The sequence below is a fragment of the Lagenorhynchus albirostris genome, chromosome X (genome assembly GCF_949774975.1).
Source record: "Lagenorhynchus albirostris chromosome X, mLagAlb1.1, whole genome shotgun sequence".
In the NCBI taxonomy this organism is placed as follows: domain Eukaryota; kingdom Metazoa; phylum Chordata; class Mammalia; order Artiodactyla; family Delphinidae; genus Lagenorhynchus; species Lagenorhynchus albirostris.
In genome coordinates, this window is record NC_083116.1 from 44753269 (window position 1) to 44777918 (window position 24650).

General features: G+C 40.1%; 1 protein-coding gene across 1 annotated transcript; it reads right to left on the reverse strand.

Moving 5' to 3' along the window:
* Window positions 1–8243: 8243 nt before the first annotated feature.
* Window positions 8244–24391, reverse strand: TNMD (tenomodulin). The gene is made up of 7 exons (XM_060137960.1): window positions 24134–24391; window positions 23837–23968; window positions 14568–14708; window positions 14256–14357; window positions 10891–11044; window positions 9086–9252; window positions 8244–8605 (listed from the first exon to the last, which is right to left on the reverse strand). The coding sequence occupies exons 1-7, from the start codon at window positions 24179–24181 to the stop codon at window positions 8396–8398; spliced, it is 954 nt and encodes a 317-aa protein (XP_059993943.1). The 5' UTR covers window positions 24182–24391; the 3' UTR covers window positions 8244–8395.
* Window positions 24392–24650: the final 259 nt, after the last annotated feature.

Below are 24650 nucleotides of genomic sequence, written 5' to 3' on the forward strand. Positions count from 1 at the left end.
AATAATAATAGTTCCTACTTCATACACAGGCTTAATGTGAGGATTAAATTACTTAATATAAGAAAAGCACTTAGTAATGGGCAGATAGAAAACACTCAGTAAATATTAGCTATTATTGTTATTATAACAATAAAATTCTCTCATTTGCCCAGGCATCTAACAAGAGCCAGGAAGGCAAGTAGAGGCAGAGAGCTGGTATGTATGGGAGCAACGAAATCAGAGGCATTCCTACAATCACACTAGGGAGGTCACGGTTCTGATGATGGTGTTGCTGACATACAAGTCAGGAATTATTCATACTATCAGGGATATGTCAATGTTATTCAAAATGTGTTCCTTGAACCACTTGCATCAGAATCACTAAGGGAGGGAAGAACTGATAAAATGCAGATTCCAGAGCTTCATCCCAAGCTTACAGAATCAGAATTTCTTGTCCTTAGAACCAAGACTACACATTTTAAACAGGTACCCCAGAAACTTCTGATGCAGGCTAAAGTTTGAGAACCACTGGATCAGGCTATATTTAGATATGGTTTGGTCAGAACACAGTAAGCAGCTAGTAACACTGACAATAATGTCAAATGGTAGTAATATTTGAATTCATATTGAGCTTGACCCAGGAGCTGCTCTGACTTCATTTGCTTCTGCTCTCAGCCTAATCTTTTATGTATTTTTGGAACTCAGGTGGCAAGATATCCTGTTTCTGGGCATGATAAACAAATTTTTAATTCCTAGTTCTATAAGGCTTTTGTCAAATAAAAGTTTGGCTGCTGGCTGTAGCTCTCCATTTTACCAGTAGGGAGCACAGTCAGTCTATTGATTTTTAGGCTTGGTATAAAAAAGAAGTCTGAGATGGCCTCTTCTCTATTTTAGTATGGAAATCTTTTCCTGGGGGTTGGATAATAAGAGAAAAGGGCCATTTCTGTGTGGGGTAGGAATGTGACCCTCTGGGTGCAATTGTTCATTTTTCAAAGATGACACAGAATGAAACTTTTAAAATGAAAAGTTTTATATCTGAAAAATGTGGTCTCCTAGACATGCCACTCTATAAAATGAAATAGAGCCCTTCTTTCATGAGAAACATGCCTTCCAATTGAGCACTTTGGAATAGGTGTGAAACGTAGAGAAATGTGTAAGAAAAATTATGAGATGTTGAATTCTTCTATTTTTGAAAACACCGTGCTTTGGCATGTAGAATTAGACACCTGGAGGGAAATACTTGAAAGCTTGATGAAAGATAAATTTCAATTTTCTGTGGTTCGAGGTGTTTTTTCTCAGCTCCTACAGACCATTTAATTATCACCTAAAAAGAAACTGTAATGACAAGGGTTTGGGGGCTTTGGGAAAAAGCTAAAACACAGATCAGCTTTCCCTCCCCTCCTCCCAATCCCCCAAAGTCAAAATATCTGAGACCATGATAGCAAAACCCTCAAATGAAAACCTTTCTCACTGTTTTCTGTACAACTTCTCATAAACTCAAAGGGAAGGATTTATTCATTAATAAAACGTAGACACTAGGAAAACAAGTTTTAGAAAAAAATTGGACTGAAAATTAAGACAAGTAGAATTTCTGTGAAAAAAAATCTCTCAAGACTTGAAGTGGGCTTCATTCTTGAGGTAGCTAAACATAACAGTGCGTCAAAACACTGGGGAATGTTGGTTAATATTTATTGAATGCCCACAATGAATGTGCTGTAGGGAATCAGTTTGTGTTGGTTGGCCTGAAGACTGTGAATAAGTTTCAAACTAATAAATTTTTTTCTTTATTTTTTCTCTGGTGGCCTAAATAGTCATCGTAGTTTCTCTGAATATAAAGGCTTATGCTCCTGGGATTGGTCTATAAATTGGTTACAACCTTTTATATCTCCAAAGCCATATTCATTGGGATGATGGATGGGATCCACTGATGGGGTAAAAAATGAAGATTCAGAAAAATAAGTGTGGATTATCGGCTACTTGAAAGCAAAGGGAAATTTCCCTGGGTGACAGTAAAATAGAACTTGTTTTTTCTGGCTTTAGACTCTCACATCTGCTCTGTATATGATGTGGCATGAAATTTACTCTGCTCTACTAGATACGTTTTAATTCCCCAGAATGTAGAAGATGAACTTTCTCTAGTCAGTTTATCTGTCAAAACAAAACTTCTCTGATGAAAAATATTCATTATATAAAGTCCTTCCTCCAAAAACTGATGAGGAGTTTTGAAAAGAAAAACCTGTCCCCATGCTTTTCTTCAAAACAGTGCTCTATTTTGATTCCAAAATAAGAGCTATAGTGGTTTGAAAGTATTTTTCTTCTCTCCTCTTTCCAACCAGTTCTAAATCTCCTTGTACATCTCCTCCACACTTTTTCTGGTAAAAATGAAAAACAAATAAAAATCTTGCAAGAGATAATGGTAAATAGAATTATTGGCTTTGTGACATACTATCTTTGTTTATAATCTACAGGCTACAGCAAGTGCATTCCATTGTATCAACTTAGATATGTGGGGTTAGTCCTCAGCAAAATTGTGAAGTAAGCAAAACTGGTTTTGGCTCTCTCCCTACCCTCAGCCTTTTGACCTGTGGTGTCCTGTGGATGCTTTTTCTTAACATGTTCTTTTGTTTCCCCATTAATATTTTTGGTTCCCTTTACGTATGACCACATTCTTCAGAGAAACAAGTCTCATAGACTTGTTTGTGATCATATGGGAATGGGTCTTCATTTGTTAATGTTTTACCACTTTCTAAGTAATATTTTCATTTAACAGAGATGTCGAGAGACAGCAACTTAATGCAAAAAGGATGACTTTAATAATAGGGATTCTAGATCCTGTAACAAATTACTTTGTGTGGCCAATATTGGCAACTGCCTCCCCCAGCATGACTTCTCACTTTTTTCTCAGTAACAGAATCATGATTTCATTTGGTGTGATAATGCTCCCAGAACAAAAACTATTACGTCTCCTTTGAAGCTACATTTGGCCATGTGGCTAAGTTCAGGCTGACAACATGTAAGCTGAAATCTCCTTAAAAAGATAGAGGGTGGCTTTTTGTCCTGACCAGCTTCTTTGTGATGACAATCTGGAATGTAAACATGATGACTAGAACTGGAGTTAGCTCAGATCATGAGTTGTCCTTGAGGATGGAAACCATACACTGAGGATAGTACGTGGACTACCTACTTCTACCTTGTTTCAGTTATGTCATTTGGGGATTTTCTGTTATATGCAGCTGAACTTGATTTTAAGGGACAAACATCTTTTGGAAATCAGGGCTTTGTGGTATCTCTTAACAAAATCGGTAGGTTAATTCTGAGAAAAACCTCACTGTTGGCTTTTGAAAGAGATAAGTTCTCGGTCTCTGAGAGAATATGGAGAATTCTTGCTCTCCTGAATCCTTCCGAAAAAAAAATCTGTCTTATACTTTATTAATTGTTTAGAGGGCACAGATTTTTTTCATTCCAAATATATTGTGAATGAATAGACAAGAAAGAGGATAACCTATCTGCCATGGCACAGTATCTAGCAGAGTGAAATGTTGGGTTCTTCTTATCTTGTTGATCATATTAGTGTAACAGTTACCCTAGATTGACATGGCCCTGATAGAAAGACACTCTCACACAGGGAAGTAGTCTGGAGGAACAGAAAATGTGAAAGGTCAACCACAAACCATTCTGATTTGAACAGGATATGATTTAGTATAACCCAAACATCAAAAGCTATTATTGGGAACATGGGGGATTTACATCACGGTGGTACACCAGACAGATACACAGGGCTAGAGCAACATTGCTGTGAAGAGGCAACCCCTACCCCAAGGGATGGATTTCAGTGGACACAGTGAATTTGTGGGTCAACATGCCACTTGGGCCCCTTTGCAAAATAAACAAGCTCAAGTTCCTGTGTTCTATTTATAGCTAGTCACATTGCTGCTTTTTACTCTCTGCTTCAGCAACTCAACCATAACTAGGGCCTGGACTCTAAATCCCCTACCTTTGGCAAATGTCTTGTTCTTGGCTCACTGATGATTGATATGGGTATGAGCTTGAATTGTGTTTTAGTAGCCAACATCTCTGTAAGACCAGCAGAAACACTGCTGTCAGTGGAAAGTTCAGAATGGCAAATGATAGCACCAACAGGGAAGGATAAATATAAACAATATATTCATATAACAGAGTTCATCTCAGCACTATGGACTCACTGGTGTTTATTTGTTTGTTTTTGTTGAGGGATTTATTGTGGCTTGGTTGGTTTCCCGTGGTTCAATGCGCCTCTATCTTTCTGAACCTCTTTAGCAAGGACAATAGGTTCAAGTGTCAAATAAGTGCATGGAAGAAAAAATACGGAAATGGGACCCAAATATCAAAGCAGTAAGTATTCAAATGACTATTCACTCATTAGGCTACAAATGCCAGAGTTGATTATTGATCTGAATTGCAGTACTTGGGTAAGTAGCTTTCAGGCAAATTAATTAAAGATACCAGAAGAGACTTAGAAGCAGGATTTTTGAATGAGCCACGGACAATAATTTTTGTGTGTACATTCATACCTGGTTTTTAATATGGAACCACTTTTCTTTCTTGTTAGGGAACAGCATGTTTTCAGCAAAATTAAGCCATGGAATGAAACTTCTTCAAAAAAGGAAAGCCAAAATGAAATCGTTTTTTAAGGGTATAAATAAAATAGATCCACGCATTTCCTGACAGCCTGGATGAGAAGGTCCATATTTATCTCAGTAAGCTTTCAGCGTTAGACTTTAGGAGCCAAAGTGACAGTTTTGGGCTCAGCCAGACAGTGAGCCTTATATATAAAGACTCAAAATAGATTTTCTTTGCCCCTCATCCTGCCAAAGAGCCATTTTAGGTGTGCAGGAAGGCACTAAGCACACTAATGCATAGTGCCCTTCTGCTGAGTGGGAGCAATGGATAACTTCACCTCACCTGACTCATCTTGATTGGAATTTAGATTCCCAAAGAATCTAAAAGGTGATGTGATAGTTCCTGTGATTTCACAGCAGATGTGTTTTTTTGCCTTTTTTTTTCTTTTTTATACATGGAGTCATTGAAAATTGAGAAGAAAATGCAAAAAGCCTGCATTTGTATAAAGGAAATAGATAATTGAGCTGTGGGCCATCATCGATGCTTTTGATCATTCTGGGATTAGAGGAATTCTTCATACTTGTAGAAACAGACTGTGTCAAAAGATAAGAAGTACAAAAATGGATTTAAATAAGATAAGAACTTTCATCCTAAATTTCAACAGAACTCAAGGCCAAGTTTTTGTAATGACATTCTGAAGAGTCTTATAGCTGTGCTCTCTCTTTCTTCTACCTTCTTCCCTCTCTTCTTTATCATTTCTTGCTTTCAACTAAAAAATTAAAGACCACTTACATGCTTTTGATACTGTGCTGGGTTCTGGACAGAGCAAAATGGGAGAGAGTATGGGCCCTTTTTAGAAAAGAACTTGCAGGTTAAACTCATATGTAAATGGTATGTGCATTGTGATATATTAACTTATATAGGCATAGAATAAAGTAGAGAAGACTGAGGTTTCATGTTTAGGTAAAAGGAAAATGGGATTTTTAAATCTCTTCCAATTAGTGAGAGAAAACTCTGTAAAGGTGGGATGACTGCACAAATAGAGCATGAAGTTAATGTACCTGAGATAACAAAGGGGGAGGGGAGGGTAGTAGGAAGTTAAAAGGGATGTGGGATGGTGGTTAAGGGTGGTTTGAGGAAGGACTATTTGATTGCAGGTGAGGCCCGATCTTTAATGTAGTAAGTACCTATTATGGACTTTCAGAGAAGGAAATGGCATTCATAAAATCTATAAGTGAAAAATCAACTTTGTGTAAAAGCATTTATTCTCGTTTCAGTCTGTAGCCTGGGAACTTCAGCAGGGAGGAGGTTGTAACAGCTGTGCAAAGAAATAACCTGTGGCCTGGACCAGAGCATAAATTGAGGGGTGGTTTAAGAGGACAAGCTGGCAGTATTTGGTGAGCGACTGGAGTGGAAGACAGGGATACATTAAAACTGGGAGGGAGGGAGACGCAAGAGGGAAGAGATATGGGAACATATGTATATGTATAACTGATTCACTTTGTTGTAAAGCAGAAACTAACACACCATTGTAAAGCAATTATACTCCAATAAAGATGTTAAAAAAAAAAAGATCAGAGGAAAAAAAAAAAAACTACTGCAAGGTCTCTGGCCTGGGAAGTTGGAGCTCCTTTGGCATCATTCCTTGTGATGAGAGGCTGGCCTTAGGGAAGGGTGGTGGAAGGAACAGAGGAAACTCTAGCTTCAGTGGGGTTGGTCTGAGGGAAGTATAAGGCATGATATAAGGAGTCTATCTGCGCATGCCTTGAATAAGGGGCAAAAGTCTATGATGGGAGAGCGATACCATACTTCCTTCTTGTCCAACCTGGCCTAGGCCTATATGAAGTGACAGACTCATGTGTTTGGGTTTGTTTGTTTGCTGTTTTGTTTTCTTTTTCCCTAAGTGTGAGATGATGTGATTTTTTTTTAGCATGTCCTTGTATTTTCTTTTGAAATTCATGGTCTGCTTCATTAAGGGGATCCACATTTTCCCAGTGTGAGATTATGTGGAGGTCAAGGTATCGAATTTGAAAAAGAAATGCTTCCTCAATTATTGTGAGTAGGAACCTTTAGCCCTCACATGTGATATGAAAACTTCTATAATTCTTGTGTGTGTTTGTGCACACACACATGTATATAGCATGCCATATACAACTGCAGTTAGTTGTGTATAAGTTTCTGTATATGGACTTGTATACTTGGGCATCTTATTTTTCTTGGGCAATAAGGACTATGCCTTCTACTTCATTTGTATCCCCTACAGAGCGTAGTATATATACTACAATGTAGACTGCATCAGATTGAGTGTCTCAGGAACTTAAAATTATTGGTCAATCTTAAAAACCAATGTTAAAAATGAAAAATTTATTTAAAAATGATAGAGAACACTGTAAAGTCATACGACGTCAAATTAATCTCCTATCTTTTACATTTTTCTATCTCAACTACAAATTAATGCCCATTATGATAAATGAAGTATTCCAAAATTTTCATATGTCTTCTAAATCATGAATAAAGAAAGAAAATATTTTCAGTGACGTTGCATTGTTAGATATAATTTATTGTGCTCTCATCCTGTGAAAATTGGTAATCTAACTATGGCATGTATGTTAATTATGAGTTAATGACTGGCTAATCTTAACTCAGCCTTGGGCAAATCTGCTTCTATTTGCTTCCTCAACTGTTCAGTGGAGGAAAATGACTCCTGCACCACAGGCATCTTGAAGATTTTACTCTTTGAAAATGGAAAGTGCCAGACAGATATTTTCATGACACAATGACTTTGAAGTTGAGCAATGAAGGGGCTACCTTCCAATGAAACTAGAAGGGGTGACAGATGGGTATAACAAGAATTTTGAAACTAAAACTGGCTGGGACTCCAAGTTTAACATTACCCTCTAACCACTTCTTCTCCTCTCTGCTTTGCCCCTTTTCCTATTCCCAAGCAAAGTATCAGGTGATCAAAAACTAGGCCTTACCCTTCTTTTAAGAAAGTGCCATACTGCTAGTTTCTTGTGGTTTTGGAGGAAAAGCAAAATCCCGTTTGACTCCTCACTTCAGTAATGTCCTATAATGCCTGTTTCTGTGAATGATATTTATGGGTCCCCATTTTCCAGGTTATTGCCTTGGAAAGTTATGTAACCAGACACTGATCTAAAAGAGAAGTCATACCTGAAGTTTATAAAGTATTGAATTTGTCCAAAGTTGAGTTCTTGTTCACAGGAGGAGAGCCTGGGACACTTTTTGTTAGGTTAGCTTTCTCCTTTGCTGAGTCTGAGCACTTGGAATATTTTAGTGTTGGCCTGCTGTGACTCACTGCCTGTCCAGTGGCTTAAGAGATGCTTAAGCAAGTCCACAATATGTCTCTCACATAATTAGACACTGGGGTATGCACAAAAGGACACATTTTTTTATGCATCAGTTATGGGGTCATTTTGTCATCAGCCCCTATTTCCACTTTCTCAATACAGCCTAGTAAAATACAGTATTTGAGAATCCTTATGCTTTGCCCTTTCCTACTCCCCAAACCTGATGAAATGCAAGTTTTTATTGTTGTCTTCCATGTGAGACGGATCTGCTCCATTTCAGTTGTAGGGAATATTCTTAACAAACACTCACCCAGTGTGTTCAGCAGCAATCAGGCCATTAATGATGATGTAGAAGTTTATTAGAACATGAAGAGAAGAATTACCTACAAGTAATTCCGGAGTGCTGGCTACCAGGAGCCAAAAGCCTCATAGGCAGAAATTCATTGAATAGCATGCATTCATTATATGTTGGCTGCCAGAAGTTTAAGCACTTGAGCTCAGACTTGCTATTAAACCCTCCCCAGCATGCGGGCCACCCACCAGTTGCAAGGCATGATGACACGACAGATAACCCGCCCTCCTTGGTAGCAGTATGGATACGGGTAGTAACCTAGTAAAGGTTCACAGACGCGGCGGCAGTAGCGGTTGCCTCGACGGCAGTAAATACAACAATAACCTCTCTCATCCAGCATGGGGTCGAATTCTATTCCATTTTCAGTCTGAAAGAAGAAGAAGCCAGTGTTGGAGGGGGCAGGTTCACTAGGAAGAGGTCTGCCAAGCAGGGGAGGAGTATAAGACTATAGGAGTTGGGGACTGGTGAGCAATTAAGTTCCTGAGCCTGATCTTGGAGATACATCAATGGATTAGATCAAGATTGATTTTATTTTTTTTAATTAACAAAATTTTAGAACAACTTTATTGAGGTATAGTTGATTTACAATGTTGTGTTAATTTTTGCTGTACAGCAAAGTGATTCAGTTATACATATATTCTTTTTCATATTCCTTTCCATTATTGTATATTACAGGAGATTGACAAGATTGATTTTGAATGAGTCTTCTAGGGATTCCAAGCTTCTTAAATATTTTTTTCTTAAAACAATGACCATTATCCTTTCAGTGGCTTTGATCTGAGGGGTAGTGAGTTTTGTGAAGGCTCTTTGTTTTTCCCCTAACAAGAAAAACGTGAACAGAACTCACATAGTCATTGATTGGGAGTTCTTCCTCGCTTGCTGCTTGTCTGGTGTGACGGGTCTTCACCTTCACTTGAGGGACCACCCACTGCTCATTTTGTTCAATGCCTTTTTTTTCATTGGTAGGAAAGTGAAGGTCTTCACCATCCTCCTCAAAGTCTTGTAACTCTGAAACTAAGGTAATAAACACAAAGTTGTGACACAACTGCTTTGCTTGGGGAACTAGCATTTGGGGATAGAGATTTTCATTGTGTCTTCTCACTGCCATCATTTAGGCATGAATGAACCACTTTTCCAAGCTCCTGCAGCTGATATCTTACGGAGATCTTCCAAAAGAAATTTGACCATTCCCATGTACATAGACTTCTTTGCTCATTTGGCATCACTTACTGCTTTGCCTTATTAGCATATGAAATTAAAAACTGAGGGCAGGGGACTTTGGTGTCTCCTACAATGATTTTACCCATAGCAGGTGCTCAGTAAATATTTTTTTGGTTGCCTGGTTTGATTCAGTGCCCTCTGTCCTCCTTCCTCATCCCTTCTCTTTCCTGTCTTAAAAAATTTTAAACTTGGTATTTAGAAATTATCTTAGATTTACAGAAGAGTTGCAAAGATAGTACAGAGTTTCTGTATACCTTTCACCCAATTTCCCCTAATGTTAGCATCTTACATAACCACGGTACAATGATCAAAACTAAGAAATGAGCATTGGTACAATACAATTAACTAAACTACAGACTTTATTCAGATTTCATCATGATTTCCACTAACGTCCTTTAGTAGAAGAATGTTGAAGCAGAAGTTGTAGTAATTGCACTTAGTTGCTTTATTTTTGCTGGTTGTGTCTTTGTTGCTGCGAGTGGGCTTTCTCTAGTTGTGGGGAGTGGGGGCTACTCTTCCTTGCAGTGCGTGGGCTTCTCATTGCGGTGGCTTCTCTTGTTGAGGAGCACGGGCTCTAGGCGCATGAGATTCAGTAGTTGTAGCACTAGGGCTCAGTAGCTGTGGCTCGTGGGCTTAGTTGCTCCGTGGCATGTGGGATCTTCCCGGACCAGGGATCGAACCCGTGTCCCCTGCATTGTCAGGCGGATTCTTAACCACTGCACCACCAGTGAAGTCCCTAGTTGCCTTTTTTTAAGGCCAAAGAGTACCAATAGATGCCCGCATTGGTTAGAGCATTCTCTCTTGGGAAATGTAGTAATCTATGCTGTCCAGAATGAGGGAGGCCAAATTCTATACTAGGTGGGCAGAATAAGATGTCCAGGGACTTTGCCCTCTCTATGGGCTGACTGGAAGTTGAGAGCTGGAGTCTTTTACTCTGGACCTTTAGCACCCAATTACTTTTATACTGGTTCCTAAAATAGCCACAAAGAAATTTGTATTGCAGTGACTGTCCTATCATCCGGGGAGGATGCCACCATTTGACATAGAAAATCCTTCTTGAGACAACAGAGCATTGTTTTGGCTCTTCTCTCCTCTGTTCTTGGGTTGGGTACACAGTGGTTTGAGCCATAGTCTGGTAGCCCGACTGCAATGAATATAGATGTGCAAAGAGAGACAGATTAGCTTTTCACTATCACTACTCACATTAAGGTGGCGTTACCTTTGCTGGGATATTTAAAAGCCTGTCAGCATTAATTTATCTGATTTATAACTTGGCTGTGAAAAATTCCCTCCTCACTGGCAGTCAGCATATACAGTTTCATGTAAGAAGATATAAGCTGATCATTTGTTTTCCTAGAAGTGTAGTCTCTGAATGCTGGAAATGTTACTGACTTTGGAAAACAGAGGAGGAGGAGGAGAAGGAGGCCATACCTGCTATTAGAGTGGGATTGATCCAATACATGGTCACGTTATCACAAATCTCCAGAATTTTGGAATTTTTGAGAAAGTCTCGGTTTTCAATAGGCTTTTCTGCTGGGACCCAAATCACTGACTGTTCAAAGAAAGTTGTGGTAATTTCTTCATTCTGAGAGAAGAAAGTAGTTCAGGGTGGGGATAGGCAGAGAAATTAATAAAATGAGTGAGACATTATGGGATCCTGGAAAATACCATATTTCGAGTCTGAATAATAATTCCAGTCCCAGAGCTCCCAGTGAAGTAGGTGCCCTTGGGAGAGTTAACAACTGGTCCCTCCCTCTCCCATCTAACAGTAGGGCTGCTCACTGAAAAAGGAGCCTTCTCGGCTACCATTTCCCTTAAAGTCAGGAAGGCTTTCTATCATTTTCTGGGCCTCCCACTGGGCCATGTATGTTTTAATTTGGGCTTCTGGAACCCTGAGTGATTTACATTTGTTTTCTTTCTTTTAAATGGATGTTGTGAGTGCCCGCCTTGGTTTAGGTTTACGACTAGGATTGCAAGCTGAATTTGATCTCAAGCTGAAAAACACTCCTATAATCCAAATTGGTGAAATCACTTAAGTAGCAACAGAACCTAATATTTTGGTTTTACAAGACTGTGTGTTAATGGTATAGTTGTAGTACCAAGGATACTTTGTTTCAAAGTCAGGTCTAACTTGTGACTTCACTGGCCTTACTACTATTTTACTCCTTTCATTCTAGATGCTTAGAATTTGTCTCACAGAATGTTTTTTGTTTAGGCAGCCTCTCTTATATTGTCAAGAATGCCCCCTTCTCTTCTGTTTCTAGTGTTGGAAGTAGTTGTCTTGTGTACCTAGCTCTTAATCATTTGTCTCCTGGGCTTTGACATTTTTTTCCCCTACTCTTAATAAGGTTTTTCCTTTTCTCTTTTGTTTCTTTCTAGCTTTATGATTTCAGTGTTTTTATTCTTTGAAATATGGCTTTGTATAATTTTTCTCCTAGTCACTTAAAAGTCTCATCTTAGCTCCTTTGCCCTTGAGTCTGTAAAGACTTGGGATGCATTGAAAGGGACTGTATAAAATGAGGTTTGTACGTTGACTAGCTTTGTTAGCAAAATCAGGGCTATTTATATACCTGCTCTGCATCTTTAACATGTACAAAGTATGGATACAGTGGTGAGGGAAGTGCAGAATAAGAGGGTTTTTGTCATTCAGGACCACAAATTTGTCTCATAAAAAAAATCTGTAGCCTGAATAGGATTTTCTTGAAGATAAAGCAATTTCACTATCATGAGATGAATACTTGTGGTATTTAGACAACCTGACAATATTAACTGAAGAATAAATTGGGCCAAAATGAGACATTATGGGCCTTTGCGTTTAACGTTTTTTTTTTTTTTTTTTTTTTGCCATGCCGCATGTGGGATCTTAGTCTCCCTGCAGTGGAAGCACGGAGTCTTAACCACTGGACTACCACGGAAGTCCCAGCCTTTAACTTTTTCAGAAAAATAAATCTTGTTGTATCAGTTTGGGAAGTATTGCTGGCTGGCCCTACTCAAACGCTTACATTATTTTCTGTAAAAAGCAGCATATGATATTGGGTATAATAGCTTTTTATCTTCTTGATTCTCCTTTCATCTTACTTTTGCCCCTAATATCTTGGAAGTTGTTCTGTTCCTCAGATGCATCCAAATTAGGCTTATTAAAAAAAAATCTCCAAAACTTTTCACTTGCCATAGACCTTGGGAGCAGAGCATCGTCTTTGGGGGAAATCTTCTTTTTCTTAGAAATTCTAGGAACCAGGGTCTGTAACTTCTCTGGACATGAGGAGACTAATATCATGTCTGTGGGAGCCAGTGACAACCCTGAGACTTGGGTAATGGAAAGAAAAAAGTGATCCCCACACCACCTCACCCCCCAAAATAAGAAAAGTAAAAGAAAAAGATAAATGGGTAGGTGAAAATTAACATGGAGAGAGTTGGGCAGGAGAAAAGTGAAAAAGAACCTGGGAGAGACAGAAGAAAATGAAAGAGGTATTTACAGTATATAGAGTGGCCACTGTGCCATTGGCATAATCTCAGTTTAGATTTGCCAGTTAAACACTAAAACAAATCAACCCAACCCAATATTTGTTTCTTCTGGCTACAGTGGAGGTAGGCTGTCATAGATAGCAGCATACCATAATTACAGTCAGGATATTCAGGGAAAAATTAAGTCTCTTAGGCCTTACCGATGGCTGTATTTTAGGCAATAATCCACCATCTCCCACAAAGCCTATAGCGGCCATTCAGCAATTGCATTGGTGCCCTAGGTCAGGGGTCCCCAACCCCTGGGCCTGTTAGGAACCTGGCTGCACAGCAGGAGGTGAGCAGCGGGCAAGCAAGTGAAGCTTCATCTGCTGCTCCCCATGGCTCCCCATCGCTCGCATTACCGCCTGAACCATGCCCTGTCCCCAGTCCGTGGAAAAATTGTCTTCCATGAAACTGGTCCCTGGTGCCAAAAATGTTGCGGACCGCTGCCCTAGGTTACCTCACCATGGCCTGGGAGTGTGCTTTCAGAGAATTTGTATTATACTGTAGTTCTCACCTTCCTTACTTTTGTCTTTCCTAGTGATATGTTAAAGGTGGAATATTCTATTAGCAGCCCAGCATAAAATGGTAAGGTGAATGAACTGAAATCTTTTTAAATTTAATTTTTAATTTTTTATTGAAGTATAGTTGATTTACAATGTTGTGTTAGTTTCAGGTATACAGCAAAGTGATTCAGTTATATTTTATATATAAATATATATATGTATATATATTTTTTCTTTTTCAGATTCTTTTTCCCTATAGGTTATTACAAGATATTGAGTAGAGTTCCCTGTGCTATACAGTAGGTCCTTGTTGGTCATCTATTTTATATATAGTAGTGTTGAATTAAAATCTTTAGAATAGGTGAATATCACAGTGTGACAAAAGTGGCAAGGATCCAGGTGGCCTTGGGACTTTTTTTCAGGACTTTATCTTTGGCAGGATTGGTTTTGTTCCTCCGGCTCACTCCTCTTATCAGAAATCTTTGGTTTGGAAGCAAATGTACATAATGGTTACCTGGGTATAAAAGTACAGCGTTGGACTTAAAAGCATGAACTTTAGGTTTGTTGAAAGGCCTGAGTTCAAGATCCCAATCTGCTCTGCACTAGCTGTGTAACCTTGGACAAGTCACTTTTTGGTCTGCATCTGAAAATGGGGATGATAACAGTACCTGCCTACAGGGTTGTTGTGAGAATCAAATGAGGGTAAAGCATTTAGTACAATGTCTGACACAGAGTTAGCCCCCATAAATTATGGCTTTTACTATTACTATTATTTTTCTTACATACCTCATCTATTTCTTCCTCTGGTTCAGAAAATTCAGGAATCACTTTAATCTGAGTTTTGATGAAGCATTTTTGAAGACCTACAAAGTAAATGCCAGTGTATCCCTATAAAACAGACAAAAAATAACAAAACTTCCTGAAATAGCCACAATTAATGAGTTTCATGGTTTGTCAGGGCCCCAGGCTGGCAAAATTTGAATTCAAAGGGAAAGCTTTGTCTTATAAATTAAATGGAGGCTACAGGCTATTTTTAACTTGACTCAAATGTTCTAATATTTTAAGTGGGAAGCTTTAGGGGGAAAATATCCAACTTACATTTTTAAAGTCATGTACTTCCAATGTTTCATCAGTGCCATTTCCACTTCTGAATATTTCAGTTCTGGTCACGGGATCAATTTCCATGTAAATCTTCTTCTTCTCTCCGTTGCTGTAGAAAGTGTGCTCCATGTCATATGTCTGGGAGAACAGAGGAAAACAAGCTCTAAGATACTCAGTATGTCCCTTCATAAGACACTTTAATTGGGTAATATCTGGGGCACCTTCTTTTTCCAGAGCCTTTGCAGAGAGGTGCCATCTCAGCAGCTTGCCGTTGGGAATTCTCTGAGACTCGAGATTAAAGTGAGGTGTTTCTTGGCACTGGAGCTGATATGGGGATCCCTTCAGAGCCAGTATTTTGTATTCAAGCCAAGTTGCTGAACTAATTACTAACAATTCCAACAGTTTTCTTGGCAGCCTTGACTAAATAGCAAATGATATTTTGCAAGCAGCCTGTAAGGTGTTTTCCACTTGTGGTAAGCAGAGGAATCACCAAAAACCTATACTGCTTCTTTAAGCTACCACTTCCCTTTCTAAGTACTCAGTAGTCACCCACTTACTCGCTGTGAAATTCACTAGGGCTGAGAAAGAGATTTGAACAGATTTAGAATGCTTAGGCATTGCTCTTTATCTTATCCATCCAGGCATTTAATATTGTCTCAACAGTCTCGGATCTGTACTTTTTAGACTCTGAAAACTCTGAAGATCATTCTCCTTGGTGAACATTAGATAATCGTCTTACCCTGACCTCAATGGCTTCCTTTTGTCCTTTAAGCTCCAGGAAACATTTACTGCCTTCCCCTAACCTTTTCTGTTATGGGCTAACCAAATTCATTCAGTTGATTCCTGATTTTTCTTTTCCAAACCCGATTCAGCTGACTTCAAGTTCTCCAGATTCTCCTGCATATAGAATTCAACAGCTGTGAATTGTAATATGCACTATGTAATATGGAGTCTCCCAAGAAGATCGCCTTGGCAAAGCTGCATATCATGTTGCTCTTGAGTGGTTGAAACAAAACCCCAGACTCTCTCCTACCCTCTAAAAGAGACAGTTTTTCTAAGGGCCAAAAGGACCAGTCCCATAGAGTATCCCAGTCTATTAATAAGCCCATTACTTATAACTGAGGACATGTTTATAGCTAGAAGCAAATAAGTAACCTAAAGGAATTTGTTACCTGTCACAAACCAGGCCAGACTTGATGGTGCCATGTGGAAGTCTATCTTATCCCTGTTGTTAGGAGGCCTTTGGCTATCGAGTTTTTTCATTCTCATTTTTCCTTATGAAAAACATTTGGTAAAGTAAAAACCTGAAAAAGCAAGCCATCTACAGGGCCATTGTTGCTTTCTAATGATACTGTTCCCAGTGGCAGTCTTGTATTGCTTGTGCTGGGTTGGGTTTTTTAATGTCTGTGACTGAATGTTAGTGTAACCTGGTCAAATTTTCCCCACCTCAAGTAGAAAAACAAATTGGAAGGATTTGTAGAAGCAATATTACTTCAAGTGTGAAAAGTTGATGTAGTCGCTGAATAGGAAAACAAGAGACAATGTCATTTACCTTTTTGCTGCCCTACAGTGCCTTGGACATGGTTAAAGCTGAAGTATATATTGAACACCTTTTCCCCACCAATGGCAAATTCTCATCTTCCTAAAGAGAGGTTGTGAGCATTGGCAAGGTCTTTTAAGAGACCATATTTTAAAAGGGGAAGGAAAACAGTATTTAGAACTTTCCAGCAACTGCAGAGTTAACACAGCTAGTCTGGCCTGCTTTGTGACAGGTAGAAAATTCCTTTAGACTTGCTATTTGCTTCTAGTTATAAATTTGTCCTCAGTTCCAGCTCTGCAGCCAGCTTGAGAAACTTCTACCTATGGCAACAAATTGAGCTCTCAGTGGGCCTGACCTAAGTAGAGGAGAGAGGCATCTACTTCAGATCCAGCCTTGTCAGATCTCCCAACAGGGGGGAATTTCTTTAGAAATACTATCCATTGTTGAGACAAATGTCGACACCACTAGTCATTGGGGGTGGGGTGGGGTGTTTGTTTCATCAGTAGCACAACTGATGGATTATTGCACGGAAAAATGAGGTTGGAGACTAGGGGAAGTTGGAACACTGCCTACCTGGGCAAAAGGGAAAATACAGGCTGTATTTTCAATCATTGGTAGAAGACTATGGAACCATACTGGTGACATTTAGAATTTCAGTGTACTTCTGTGGAATGAGTTTTCCTGCACTGTTGGCAATGCACTTCACTTGGACACCTTGCTAGATGAAAACTATTGGAAACTGCCAAGCTCAGCAGATCTTGATTATTTTCAGCATTCTTTCAAAGAGGCTTTTTTTTTTTTGGTAGGGGAGGAGGGGTCCATTCTGATTGTATTCATTCACTAGCATGTTGCCTTTCTGTTTGTAATGGTAGTGGGCTCAGAATGACTTCATTTATATGTAAAATCTGGGTGGGGGGTAGGGAGCTATATATTCACTCAGATGGAATTCACTATCAAAGGTGCCCTTTTGGAACAGACCGTCCTTTGTCTAAGAAGATGATGCTGGTGGCCCACTTTGGACTGCTTAAGGATGGGTTTGAGCAAATCCAGACGTACTGTCTCATCCGGGTCCCTGTGGAGCACATTGCCTGGGTAATGGCTATGCAAGCTTCACTGGCCCATATGAAGACTGAACTCATGCCTTTGGCTTCAGAAGTACCTTTCTGTCTACTAAACTCATTGGCTCAGGGGCTGAGGGTCTTTCTGGAGATGAGGGAATAAATGGTTTTGTCCCCTCCAGGTGCAAACTAAAGCAGAGAAGGATGACCGGTCTATGAGAAGTGTGAGTGGGCTCCCAGTAGTTTATCTCAGACTGCCTCCAGCTCAGCTTTATTCCAGGAAGGACAGAGTATGATGAGAAGTACACTTCCACCAAACCGGCACATTAGGGCAAGTTAATCTTTGGTGCTTCTAGCTTCCCTTTTCTGTTCTTTTTATATCCTGACCTCTTTGTACCTTCGTAGCCCTTCCTCCTCTTTCCATCTCCCTCTATTCCTCTGTCTCCTATCTAGACATCTAGGAATCTCATGGTGCTTCAGGTACCTTATATCAAAGAAGAAATCAATCTGACAACTGATCTCACACTAAGGTATTAGTGATGGGTGTTTGTCTGTTAAAAAAAACACACTAAGGTATTAGTGATGGGTGTTTGTCTGTTAAAAAAAATGAGTGCAATACTTAACTCAAAGGAATGAATTACTAATGGTGGTTTTTAAGCACAATGGCACCAGGAATAAGAGATATATTAAGGGCAAGGGCATCTTTGCAGCAGCGCTCAAATGGGTTCCCACTCCATCCACACGTAAGGCTGGTCTCAACTATGAAGGTCCAGAACACTGGCGTTGGACAGGTAAACCAATGGGTGGAATATGACTCAGAAGTAAAACGAGATAGATACGTGGTGAACCCCAAGGAGTTAGGGATGTAAGAAGACCACACTGACAAAACGTGGAGAGAACACAAACTCATTTCTCTTCCCTGCTCAGGAATTCTTTCCTCAGTCCAGTTAAATTCTCCACTCAGGCAGCAAATGAGCCCTAACATCCTCCTTTCACAGTTTGCTGTGTTTTCTGGCCTCAATTTGTGACCATCTCTGAGATCAAAAAAGAAAGATTTTTATAAAAAGTAAAGCTGCCTCAGACCTCAGTGTGATGGATCTGTTTCGGGGCAGGTAGCTTTAGCTTGTCCTGAAAGGGATTTGAGGACATTTGGCTTAGGTTTGTTTTTTGAAGCCTATGATTAATCTAGATGTTCTTCTCTCCACCTTCATTTCTTACTGTCTGTTTATGAGGTACACTCTCCAAAGGTGAAATACATGCTCAGAAGAGCTGGCTAGCAGGTGTTAGGCTGGAAGGAAAGGAAGGGAATGCATTGTATTATATTATACCAACCTAGCCTGTGGGAATTAAAGGGCCTCTGGGTATTTCTTTAACCAACACAGAGCAGACACATTGTTTCTTATGCAAAGTTGGACTCCTGCATCTTCAGTCACCAGTTCTCAGTCCAGAAAAAAAACTGGCATAGGCAGCACAGACATTCCTCTTTTTCAAAAAGAAAAAAACCCCATTTCTTTCATGTCGAACAGCGGTCCCCAACCTTTTTGGCACCAGGGACCGGTTTCGTGGAAGACAATTTTTCCACAGACCGGGGGTGGGGGGAGGATGGTCCAGGCAGTAATTCAACTCCTGCTGTGCCACCCGGTGCCACAGACCAGTACCTGCTGGGGGTTGGGGAGCCCTGATCTAGATCCTCAAGCTGGCTTGGAAGTTTCTCCCTACCCACTACCCTCACCACTCCTTATTCTTAAATGCAGCTGAAGAATAGTGAAAAGAGTCTCTAGACCAGGTTCTAGTCTTAGCCTCAACTCTGCCACTTACAAGCTGTGTGACTTTGGACAAGTCACCAAGTGTCTCTGGAGGCTCAGTTCCCATCTTTATCTCTCACCCATTGCCAAATGCAATGTTGAATAGTTGACAAAATCAATTTTTTAAAGCATTGAAATGTAGTTGATTTATAATGTTGTATTAGTTTCTGGTGTACGGCAAAGTGATTCAGTTATCCATATATATAAAATATATAATAATATATATATTCTTTTTCAGATTATTTTCCCTTATAAGCTATTATAAGATATTGAATATAGTTCCCTGTGCTATACGGTAGGTCCTTGTTGTTTATTTATTTTATATATAGTAGTTTGACCAAATCAATTCTGTTCAGATTTGGCTAACACCTGTCAGGTTGAACCGTTGGACTGCTACTACCTGTTGATTTCCTGGGCCGCTTTCCCTACAGTAGCCCCAATCCCACTCTCAGCCACTGAAGGACAGCTCCCTTTGAAGACCTAGGTTTTTTCTGGCTGGTACCAAGTAAGTTGCCCAGCAAATGCCTTAGGAGAATGAAGAGACGGAATACGAATGTGCCCCTAGTAGCCGGAGTCCTACTCTACATAATCGATGCTGCCCCTTGGCAGCCGAGACCAAGAGCTAACCCGTGACAGTGGCTGGACAAGGGTGGACTTTGCTCTTGAAATGGTTTGAGAGGAAAATAAAATGAAGTCTTTTAAAAACGCTGACGTGGCACCATCTGGTGAAGCTCAGTCCCCCTGCTAAAGAGGTTTCAGCTCCATCTCCGTCTCTTCCCTTGAGGGGATGAAATGCTTCTCCAGACCCACATTTTACCTATCAAACTGCTGTGTAGGAAAGCCCAGGGAACTCGGGGAAGAAAGTTGTATCTTTGTGAAGAAAGATAAGTGAAGATAAGTGAAAAGATAAGTGAAGATAAGTGAAGAAAGTTGGTCTCTGGCCAACTTAAAGAAATAGGCACAGGAAAGCCCGATCCAGACTTAGCAGGAAAGTGCTTTTTCTGAGCAAAAGATTTTCAGCCTAGAGTGCTGTTGGGCCTGCAGTCTTGAATAAAACTCTTTTAATGGTCATCTGCAGTTGAGGTGAGGGGGAGGCCAGATGGATGCCCACATACCCTACCCCTTCTCGTCTCATCCTGGTAGTATGCAGAAGTTGAGGAGACATCCCCAGGAAACTGTGGATTGCTGTGTGGGCTTTAGGACTTAGCCTTTCAAAATAGCCCTAAAGTCACCAGGTGGTTCCTATATATGGCAGGAAGGGCAGCATTTCATTAATTTAGTTTATTATTCTTCTGCCTCATTCTACAAAGGATTGGAAGGGATAGGCTACAAGGTCTGTGTTACATCTATCAACTATTGGTTTAAAGGCTGGAATTTTTCTGAATTGTTTTCTCTATGTTGGATGGATTAGCTGGGGAGTTGATTTCTGATTGTTTCAGGTTTAATGTGTAATACAGGGAGCTTTAAGCAAGAATGTTTCTCTTGGGAATCTGCTTCAAAGATGTCTGGGCAGTCACTGCCTGAAAGTGAAGTCTTGTGATGCTCTCTCAAAATCTCTGGGACTGAATAGGTCCTCTGCTTGGTTGAGAAAGCTGAATACAGAACTCGATGGACTGGCTTTCATTCAGCTCAAGTGGCTTCTGTATGTGGCTGTGGGTTGGGGATCTGTAGCCTGTAAGGGAGTGCAACAGCTCTCCGAAAGTTAGTCTTCCTTGTTTCATTTTATTTTCATCTCTCTCTCTCTCTCTCTCTCTCTCTCTCTCTCTCCCCCCCCCCCCCGTTTTAGATCAAGAATCTGGATATTTTAGGGCTTCCCTGGTGGCGCAGTGGTTGAGAGTCCGCCTGTCAATGCAGGGGACATGGGTTCGTGACCCGGTCGGGGAAGATCCCACATGCCGCAGAGCGGCTGGGCTAGTGAGCCATGGCCGCTGAGCCTGCACGTCCGGAGACTGTGCTCCGCAATGCGGGAGGCCACAACAGTGAGGGGCCTGCGTACCGCAAAAAAAAAAAAAAAAAAAAAAAAGAATCTGGATATTTTATCCCCACCAAGGTGGGAGGTAATAGAAGGAGGAGGGGGGAAATTACTGGCATGGAAATGTCAACACCAGATGTGGAATGTTAAATAAACACTTAATTATAAACAGATGTCAAAAGCAAAATAAAAAGGATGTGTGGCGGAGACTAGAGGAGCAAATGCTAAGAACTTGGAGAAAGTCCCGGGATGCCAAACACATCACTGTCATCCATAAGCACAGCAGTATCACCGGTTCTCTCCACCAAGGGCCCCAAGAGTCCCCACAGGTCCCACAGGCTTGTAAAGGAAAGTCCAGAAGAGCCTGGGTTTTAATCTGCTAACTGCTGTTTCTTGCCAGGCCATACTCTTTAGGGGAGCCTCTTTAATTTGTGCAAGATGCCTGGATCCTTTTCCTCTGCAAATCTTCTTCCAAGACCAATCTGACTACTCTTCACTTCCCAGCAATCATAAGTCAGCTCTGAGGCAGGCTTATTGGCAGCCCTAGCCATTGGAAACAACAGATGTTCCCTGGGGCTTTTTGTCTGGGAACTAAAGGTAGTGGGCTTAGTGGAGCATCCACATCTCCAGCTGGTTCCTCAGTTTGCAATGGACCCAGCCTGGTCTTGTGGGGAAGGCCGGGACTTAAATATCAAAGGCAGTAAATTGTAACTCCCCATTGGAACAGAGAACAAACAACCTTTGTTTATGGTGGAAAAACTTGCCCCAGGAGACACCTATTTATCGTCTTTTACCAGATTACTTTGTAATGATTTTGTTCATTTCTGAGAATCCCTTTGCTAAAAATCACATCCTAAGACGGATTACTTCTTGAGAGATTTGGTTCTTGATAAACTTTATTTGGTAGCATACCTCACCTCTTCTGTGCATGCAGTGACTCATTTTTACATTTGGTTTGAGGAATCACAGGATTGCTCCTTATAATGTATTAAAAAGTGAACTGGAGTGAGAATCAAAGACAATATAACACAGAAGCAGAGGTGACCATGGGCTCTGTTAGTGAGCTTGGCACCTTACTAGATAAAAGCAAGGTCCCCACCTAGTCATTTATAGTTGCACCGAGACAAATAGCATTGTAAGTTTAGAAAAACACATAAACTTTTTCAAAATAGAATTTGCAATTCCAATGGCTAAAATAAAACTAGAAAAACCATCTGGCCCCTTGTTCAGGCAAACATGTATGGGTGGTCAGAAGGGCTAGCTACCTACTACACCCAGCTAAGAACATTATGGCCATGGAGGATGAAAGGGTTTATTCTCCTCTAACCCATCTGTAATTGTCAAGAGGATCCAAGATTCAATTTCTGGGACAGCATGTTACCTTGGGAATTAGCTAAGTAATAGCAGAATTGGATTGGTATGCATCTTGGCACTCTTAGTCATTTGCTGTTTCTTTCCTGATCTCAATTACTTTGCCCACCTTGCTAGTCTGAATATAGGTGGCTTCTCTAGAAAGACATGTGAACAGTAAGCAGTTCAGAAGCAGAGAGCAGTGGGAGAGATAAGAGAAAGGGCTAACTATAGGCAATGGATGATGCGTGAAATCCTTTCTGGAACAAGGTATAAATAAAAAAGCAAGTAAACAAAGTTTGCTATTCATTCTCCCTCTGACTTAAACTTGATAAGGTAGCCTCTAGTACTAAATGAAAGTGGGTATGGTAGCAGAGGTGAAGAATCCAAAGGTGGCTATGCCTTACTTCTCTGTTTTCTTTTGGACACTTGTCCACTTGATTTTCTATTTTCTACACTTCCTCACCCCCTGCCTCTCCTTCCTCATTGATCCATATTCTTTCCTCTCTGCTCCTATCACTCCTTTGACTCCTAATGGTTCATACCAATTATCTTCTTGTATTTTATCCTCTCTCCTGGATTTTTGCCTTTCCCTTCCTACGTCTGTTATCAAATAGAAATGAGCATCCCATGACAACAAATTAATAATAATGGTAGCAACAACAACATCCCACATGCAGAGAGAAAAATGTAGCAAAGCCAGAAAACCATCTTCACCGTTTATAGCTTGTACATTTATTAATTCTCTTTCAAATGGAAATTGTTGGCATGAAGGGACTATGATTTTCTTTGGGTCACATCTAAACTTAGCCACTGTGTGTGAGCCCGGGAGTAACAATAACACTAAGGTACACTAATATCAACTACAATGCAGCCAAGCTTCACCAAATAACCATAGTATCAGAAGCGTGATATCTGTGATTAATGACTTGGTGTCACTTTTCTACTTTGTAGCATTACTATTTCAGTGGGACACCAACGACTGTGGCTCGTGAGAAGCTGAAAAGCTCTAGATTTTTTGGTTTTCTTTTTTGAGTCACAAATAAACATGAATTCAGGTATGAGAATTGCTCCTTCTGAAAAGGAGTTTGCTGCCTGTCCTCACAGCAGATTCATTAAGTCAGAAACATAATCCCTGAAAATCCTTTGCTCCCATTTCTCATGGTTTCTTCTTATGTGGTAGTATAATTACTTTTCCATCAGTTTCTGCCCAGATAATTGAAAGAAAGATGGAAAGTATTTTTTCTTACAGTAAAAATTTTGCTTCTGTGAGGAATCTTAACTCCTTATAAAACATAATAAAAGAATGGGTAATTCTACATCTTATCATTACTAACCAAAATGCAGAAAACATATTTTTCCTTTACCAAAATAATTAGGCAAAAAAGAGAGAGCAAACCTTGACTGAGTTTTTCATACCACCAAAAAATATACACAAAAAGAACTTAATGACTTTCATTTTCAGAGCAATATACATGTCAATCACTAAATTCAATCAAACTCAAAACAGAAACACTGGATAATAATGTGCATTTACTCACTTTTTTGGGTGTCTCAGGCCAGAAGTGCTTGCTCCCCCAAAACAGGACAATTAGAGTTAGGGTGAGGATACCAAACACCAGTCCACAAATCTTAAGTGATTTACATATCTTCTTGGATTTAGAAGCTTCTGCCTAAGCAAAGAACAGAGAGAATAAAACAATACACAATAGCCCTTAAAATTGCAAGCCATAATTCAAAGTCACTTGATTTCACTTTTTAATGTTCATATTGCAATATGATAAATCTATGAAGCCATGCTTCTGCTCAAAAGGGAATAAAAATATGAATCAACTTACATTTAGAATGTGACAGTCCTCACAGTTCTCTGGAGGATTCTTTGCCATGGTCTCTCAGCACACAGCACTCTTTCCCTGCTTTGAGAGGACTAAGAGACCACTGCTGAGGTGGAGTTGCAAGTGAGTCGGCTAACAGATGCCAGAGGAGAAGCTGAATTTATATGGCTCAAATATGTCATACCAGAGCCTGAGGGAGCCCAGGGGGCTCCTGTGCTGCAATTTGTTACATAGATATACCCATATATGTATATAACTTCTGTGCACAGAATTCCATCCAGAATGGCAAAGACAGAAGGTTATAATGAAAACTATTGTCCTGGGGGTTGGTTTGGAAGGGGACCAAGCCTAGGACACATTGAAATTATTTTTCACTATGAACTTAAAATATCAGTGGCAACACACACTGCACACTCCAGAAATAAGCAAACAAAACAAAAAAAGAGGAATGAAGTTCTAATTTCAATTCCATTTGCTCTAACAAATATTTATTGCAGGCACTGTGCTTGGTGTAGGAGAT

Bases quoted from the DNA above. Each gene is read 5' to 3' on its own strand.
- TNMD (XM_060137960.1), bottom strand. From the start codon at position 24,181: ATGGCAAAGAATCCTCCAGAGAACTGTGAGGACTGTCACATTCTAAAT. The intron at 14,709-23,836 runs GTGAGTAAATGC...CTGTTCTCCCAG, and splicing joins GGCCTGAGACACCCAAAAAA to ACATATGACATGGAGCACAC. The intron at 9,253-10,890 runs GTATGGCCTCCT...TTATTACCTTAG, and splicing joins CAATCCCACTCTAATAGCAG to TTTCAGAGTTACAAGACTTT.